Here is a 7,443-nt window from a genome sequence, read left to right as displayed (position 1 = left end):
ACTTCTGTCTTTTCTGTCATGCTGAATTCAATAGAAAAATAGATTTTGAGTTAAATAACTTTTAAGTTTTGATTCAGTCCTACAAAATAATCAAATTTAAAACATCAAAGATATTAATACTTATTCGGCCCCTAAATTGTTGGCTTTGAATGCTGTTGAGTAACTGTGTTAGCTGAATGACCCTGTACTAATGTCTCAAAATAAGCTGCTTTAAAGCCAGCATTGACCATAAACTCCATCTCCCATGATGCATTTCCATTATTTTACCTGAGAAATGATGACATCCCACCGCTAGGTGGAGCTGCAMAAGGTTCAAGGCAAAACTCAACGTATAAAATCGACATTAGCTTCATTTTTAGCAGCTACTTTTGATGTTGCCCAGTTGTACTGGTAAATGACGGGAATTTCCCACTTAAAAGTCATGAATTTAAACTGGAAAGTACTTCCAGTGGGAATTCCATGTAGGAAAGTGGGAGAGTTCAGAATTCAAGATGGCAGCCACTCACCACAACTCAACAGTGAGTTAAACTCTCCTGTTTACTTCTAATAGTATTTCTGTATTATTTACTTTACTTTTAGTCAGTCGTACACATAGTATGCTTTTCAGTGTTTATAAGAGGATGTGTTAAAATGTTGTTTCTATGCAGGAAATACCACGTAGAGCTCACTTATTGATTGTCAGCGGTGCTCAGCCGTAGCAATGAGACAAGGAACACGTTAAAAGAACATGTTTAGTCCAAGTTAAACATGAAACATCGATGCTCGTGTGGCCCTCGATGAAAATGAGTTGACACCAGAGGAAGAACTTAAAAACAATTTGACATTCAGATTTACATTTGATATTTTTTTCTGTTTTTTTATGTTCTATTTTGCACTTTACTTTCCTCTGTTAGAGGAAAATAAGATGTCAGAAAATGCCAAAACAAAAGTACCACTTTTTTTTTAAATACGGGACTTCTGGAAGATCGTTTTGTGATTTCTAAACRCTTCCACGATAAGGCACGAGAAAGGGGCGGTGCAGAAACTGTGATCCAAGAGCAACATCATCCAAGTTCAAGCAGAAACATTACAAACTGCATTTCTGTTTATCTATCATTCACATTCAACAAAAAGTATTCCACTGTGCAGAAATAAAAAGGGCAGCGGAACTTTTTTTAAACAGCACTAGCTGGCCCTAAGGCAACAATCCTGTACAGCAGAATCTGACACTATTGCTTCAGTTAAAATGAGTTTTTACATTCAAGACATTTTATGTTCCGGTGAAATTGAAAACAGCATCTCTAAGCCTCATTAACATTAAATGGGGTGTTTTTAAAACATAGCAGAAACATTGCCAGCTGTGTTCAATTCACTGTCAGAGTAACCCCCCCCCCCCCCCCAAAACGACTATTTGACTTTGATTTCATCTGAAGAGGCGACCTGACGGCTTGTAGTGCAGTGTGAGCTGGCGGGTGCTGTAACCAGACATACCAAAGCCCACGAGGCCCAGCAGGACGGCCACACGTGGCATGGCAGACCTGTCGTCAGCTGTCAGCATCGTCTGCGTCGCCTGAGTCTGAAAAAAGAGAGCAGAGGTCATCACTGTCTGTAAACAGCCACCATCATCCTCACYGGGGAGTTTGGTGATGAGGGGATCCGATCAGGACTGTGTCACCTGGTAACAGTTTTCATCTCTGTCATAAAAAAAAAGCTGGGCTTTGTTTACAGAGAGGGGCTAGTAGACGTTTGAATCACTGTACTGAACTTTAGAGCAGCAGATRATAGGCTGATGTTTCTTCATTTTTAAAACAGTCCAAATCCAACAGCAGCAGGGGCGGTTCTAGGGGCGGGGCCACAGGGGCATTGGCCCCTRCTGAAATTTGATTGGCCCCCTGAAGTGCCCCTGTCCTCTCACTCAATCTGTCCTTTGCCCAAGAGTGATGATGCTGGATGCAGTTCCATGTCCACACACTAGAGGCGCTAATGAGCCAAATAAAAAAGTCTAGCATAAATCAAGCTGACAGGTTTTTCTCTGTTCTTAAAATTTGAACAATCCTGCAGAAAAGGTATTTCAACTCATAAATGATGGCTGGATTCTCTCACATGCTGTKTGTTATGGAGTATTTTATCTATGTACTGTAAAAATGCATGTGAAATTGGTAAGGGGAATGTACTGTGCAAGCTTTTTTAAAATTACAAGTGTTTCAATGTGTGACTGGTTAATATRCACCTTACCAAAACCATGGATTTGTGTTCAAGGATGCTGAAAAAAATACTTGGCCCCTCTATGAATATTGTGGCCCCTTGATGGCCCCTTACTTAGAAAAAAATCCTAGACCACTGAACAGCAGGTGTCCAAAATACTGATCAGGCGACATGTTTTAAACGCTGTCGCCCCAGGAGATCTAATTAGAGGGCATTTACCTGACCCCGAAGATCTAAAACCACTTTGATTCAAATCCAGCTCCAGTCCTTTATCCTAAATCCTGTCATGACTCATGTAAATATAGAAACTTAGGTTACCAGAAATAAAACAAAAGCATCATTTCACACAAGTATCAGCCCGACAACAATAATTGTTTTTGTTGAAATCAAAGATAGAATAGTTGTGCGTTTGATTTATACCAAAAATATCAGTAATATAAGTCAGAAATTTAAGTAGAATGTCAACACTTAGCACCATTTTTGTTACAAAACAACTATTTTTTTTATTCTAGAGAAATTTGCATTGATGAAGCATGTTATCAGAGGCTTTGGTGAAATTTCCTGCAACTGGAAGCCTTCTGTAATCTAACTAAACAAGAATATCATCCTAAAACATACCAACCTGGAGGTATCTAATATATCCAGGGGTCAGTCGAGGGATGCGAAAAAACATTGTTGTTCACTCCGGTGCTTGTACCGTTGAGACTTGCTGCAACTCTCCCTCAGGACTTCTTCCCTCTATCCCACAGCTCCTGTGTTTGTCTTCTGTTTGCTCCGCCTGGCTCAGTGTGGTGGCTGCAGCAGCTCTCCCTTGACTTCACAAACACACTCCTCACCCAGCCAGGAACACTRAGACACACCTGCGTGAGGATCCCCTCTGGAGGAATCCAGTCTCTGCAGGCTGAATATAAAGCCTCGGCTTTGTTGCCTTTACGTAAGCTGATAAGTTTGTCTTTGTTTGTGTACCTGCATCTGTGTCAGAGATGGATTAGTGGGGCCATTGCAGTGGATTATTATATGTGGAAGAGGGGTCAACTTCTGCTTTGTCATCCCATCATCAGATGGCAACAACACTTTAGTGACGTCTGCTGAGTCAAGCTTAAGMAGTTTTAACAATTAGGAACAATAAAAGGTTATTACAAATCACTGGGAAAGTGGTCTGCAGACACACAAAGGACAAAGCAAACTTGAATTTTATGCCACCTAATTTTGTTTTCTGCACTTAAAAAGGCTTCAGTCATTTACAATATGCATTCAAGATAAAGATAAAAAAATAGTGGTTACAACAGTGTAATAGTTTATACTGGATAGCATGTGAAAAACTTAATTTTTACAATACAAAATATAAACTGTATTTGAAGATGCTATGGGGAAAAATGATATGCAGAAAATGTCCACTTTTCTTTCAACACCTCAGTGTTACTCATATACTGTATAATTTTCAAAGAAGGCTTAAAGTTGTATTTTATTACTACTTTTTAAATTTTTATTTGAACTACTGAAGTAGCGCTTCTAAAACAATCAAACTAAACTAAACCCTATTTTAAAACCAGTTATGATAAAATGAATGTTGACTGTGAACATTTTCCCAATGTCAGATAAATTGTTCCTACAATCTAAAAGCACCAATTACAGCCTGCCACAATCCTCAACTAATTAGTGATGCTCCAGAAATAAACACATCAGTACTATTTCCATAAACTGAAGTTAAAGACATCAAAACCAAGGAATGTTTCGGGTGACATCCAGAAATGTGTTATGTGAATATTTCCACAGAAAATAATTATTATTCTACAAAATTTACCCCAAAACATTTCAGCTGACTTTATTTGATTGAAAACTCATTCAGCTACTTGTAAATTCAACCCGAATTCTGCCTCATAAGTGTTTACGTGACTGTCAAATTATTAATATTGACTTCTCATATTGACACAGCTACCAATCATAACCTTGACATTATGTGACATAAATGTTCAAATTCATTTATTTGGATTAGGTTTTTTTATTTGCTTTATCCATAAAAACTGTTTGAAACATATAATAACGTTGAATGTTGAATAAAACCTTCAAATGAAGTTATACTGCACATACTTAACAAAAAAAAAAGAAAAATAAAATGAAAATATATTCATTGCAGTGACATTTTAAATCAAGAGACTTGACTTCAGCTCGTCAGAAATGTTGAGAGTAATGGACCGAGCAGTCATTTCCTGTTTTTATTTTTGAACAAACAACTTCGCTTTATGGAAAAGTACTGATGTGTTTATTTCTGGATCATATTAAGACTGATCAGTTGAGAATTGTAGGCTGTAAGTGGTGCATTTAAACTGTAGTAACATTTATCTGACATTGGGAAAATGTTCGGTCAAGATTAATATTATTACAATAGTAATGTTCATAATTCAGGCCCGAGAGACAAATTGAAAAGGCATTATTTGAACAGCCTGCTTTGTCGTTACGTCATCATTGTGCGCCTCGTTTCAAAGAAGGACCCGTGGACGCTCTAAAAAAGAGATTGCGGGCTAATATTTTATGCAGGTTTCCTTTCAAAAAATAAATTCTAACTAAAGTATTTTTAAAACTATGTCGCCGTAACCTTCAATCGATGTTTTTTCCCCACAGAAGAGAGCAGTTTTTCTTCTGAGCTGGTAAAAAAATGACTGGCTAATATAGCAGGCTAACAGCTAATGCTTCGCAATTTTGTTTCATTAAGACACCTACGAACACACTGGGTGTTTTCTCTAAAGGGATTCTCGGAGACTGAAATGGGCTTGTCTTCAAGATATTTAGAACATAATTCATAGGTAACATCTTAAATGTGCAAGAGCTAGCCAGATTTCAGTTTCATTTTGTTCAGTTTTGGCAAAGTATTTTACAAGTGTTATTTTATTATTATTACTTATAGTCCAAAATCAGCTTAGCCTTCTTTGGCTGTAATTCKATTATATGAAATACATTAATCTGGAAAATAAGTTACAGTTAACCTTTGCCAAGTCGTGTTTTTCCCCCCAGTTAGTTTAGGTTCTTGATAACTCTTGTGTGTGTTGTTTTGCAAATGGGAAAGCAATATACAGTCACAAAACACCTCAATATACACGTGTTTCACATTAAGTCAGTACTTTTCGTTAATATTGTTTCACCAGAGAAAAGAGTACAGTACGTCTTTGATGTCAAAATAATTTGATATGAATAAAGTTACAGTAAATCAGTACTTGCACTTTGTTAATCTTTACTAGTTGTCACAGTTGCAAACATCGTTTAAACATGTTTAAAGATTAATTTGTTATTCCAAAGTGATGGGTTGTAATAATTGAAATATTAAATTACTGTTTTGAAAAGAGCTCATTTGAAATTTTAGTGTATAATTTTTAATATTTGTTTTATWAATTTTCATTCAGTTCTGACCAGACAGAGTTGCAAACATATAAGAGCTTTTGTTGCAACATATATGTATTTATTTTAATTTTATATTTACTACTTTTGATGTTTCCTGTTGTGTTGTTTAACACACTAGGCATCAGTGTTCGGTTGCCTTATTGTTGTGTTTAATGGGTCTTCTGTGTCAAACCAATATCTTGATGTATCCCACATTGGCAGCAGGGTCTAAACATGTTCCAAAGACAACATCCAGTTACACAAGTTGAATGTTATGTGAATACATAGGCAAAAGAACTGCAGTGAAAATAAAGCTGCWGTGTATGCATTTTCAAATTATATAACAAACAGAACAAAAATGTTTGTATAAAGTTTAAAATCAGTACTAGTTCAGCATTTTGCGTTGTGCAGCACGCTAGCTTTTTTTCTTTTAAGTGTGACTAGAAATAAAGTTTTGCATGTCAGTTTACATATGACTGCACTTGCATGCTTATGTAAAACTTTTAAACTCCAAAACAAAACAGCACATTAACTTTCAACTGAATGTATTCACTAAGCTAAACCACAGTGATCCAACTCCACTCTTGTCAAATAAGATTAGTTACCTGCAAGGTGTTGAGAGGGTCCAACAGTGTCCTAAAGAGCTGAAAAGAAACATCTGTCCTCCATATCTTCCTAACAACCAATTATTGGCTTTGTATGAAAAAACCTTAATGTGATGTTAACACTTGGCAGAAATATTCTTGTCAGTGTGCCTAAATTTGTTTAATAATAACATAATCACTCATTGCTTGTACAGTAATATTACTGCTTCTTCTAAGATTATCTGTTAGGATTGTTTAGCTTTTTTGTAGAGTTACTCCAAAATGTATATTTGGTTCAAAATCAGAATCTTGAAAGGCGTACCAATTTATTAAACGTTTGTTATCAGTCTGAATCTGTGTTTGGGTTCCAAACTTGGGGATGTTGTGGACCCAAGGAAGAATAGTCTCTGCTATGGTGGGAACTAATGGGATACTTTAAAATAAATAGATAAATAGACTTAATGTATTGACTCTTCTCTCTGTTGTCTACTCTGCTCCTTTTCAGGTACAATGAAGAGAAGAGCTGATGTAGCGTTTGTACCGCTGCAGGGGACAAAAAGGCATCGCGAAGAGAGTAGCTCAGATGAAGAGTCACAATCACGACAAGGTAGTGGATACTCTACTCTTCATAGTAAACTAGTGCCATGTTTTAAATTCAGATTTAATATAGTACATGGTCATTTTAAAAGTCGTCTTTGCGAACAAGAATTTTATCTTGATTATCTAAAAATTTCACACCTTGTAATAATTTTTAGTATGAATTGCTATGATTAAAAATCATTATTTTTTTACATTTTTCATGTTGATCAACTTTTTAAATAAGTTGAAGTTTGGCTTCTTTTAACTATGTCTTTTTAATTCTAGTTGTTCATTGTTTTTTTTTTTGTTTTCTTTTCTATCCAGACTCCAGCCAAAATGAGTCCCTCAGTGACCAGGAGGATCACAGACCTGGGTTCTCCATGCCCTCCATATCATCACCATCCTTTGATTCCAAAGACAACGATGACGCCACTCAGACCTCGAAGTTCTCCATGTACAACAGYGTATCACAGAAACTCATGGTAACGAAATTAAAACCAGCTTGAGATGTTTTTCATCCTAACTATTTAGAACTACTTATTTATAACATTTTTTATTACATTTTTCTTTTCTTGAGATATTGGGCCTCATGCAAGAACATGTTCGTATTCTTATCCTAAATTTCTCTTACTTTTGTTCGTACAAAGGGTTCGTATGAACATGTCACGTCAGATTCAACAAACTCTTCTATCTTCAGGAAACTCTCCACCCCAGACTGAAG

At 36.3% G+C, this 7,443-nt stretch overlaps 1 protein-coding gene across 3 annotated transcripts in view; it reads left to right on the top strand.

The window, feature by feature from the left end:
- Positions 1–4,673: 4,673 nt before the first annotated feature.
- Positions 4,674–7,443, top strand: part of cmtr1 (cap methyltransferase 1) — a 16,033-nt gene continuing 13,263 nt past the window's right edge. For 2 of the 3 annotated variants that reach the window (XM_014011553.1, XM_014011551.1), the window contains exons 1-3: positions 4,674–4,832; positions 6,649–6,750; positions 7,047–7,204. In XM_014011553.1, the coding sequence (XP_013867007.1) occupies positions 6,654–6,750; positions 7,047–7,204 (255 nt within the window). In that variant the 5' untranslated portion in view covers positions 4,674–4,832; positions 6,649–6,653. Of the gene's footprint in view, positions 4,989–6,648; positions 6,751–7,046; positions 7,205–7,443 lie in introns of all 3 variants that reach the window. The other variant, XM_014011552.1, reaches the window with a different exon arrangement.

This window comes from Austrofundulus limnaeus, unplaced genomic scaffold, assembly GCF_001266775.1.
Source record: "Austrofundulus limnaeus strain Quisiro unplaced genomic scaffold, Austrofundulus_limnaeus-1.0 Scaffold82, whole genome shotgun sequence".
Classification (NCBI taxonomy): domain Eukaryota; kingdom Metazoa; phylum Chordata; class Actinopteri; order Cyprinodontiformes; family Rivulidae; genus Austrofundulus; species Austrofundulus limnaeus.
The sequence above is the reverse complement of the archived record's forward strand: the minus strand, read 5'-3'. Positions and strand labels throughout refer to the sequence as shown.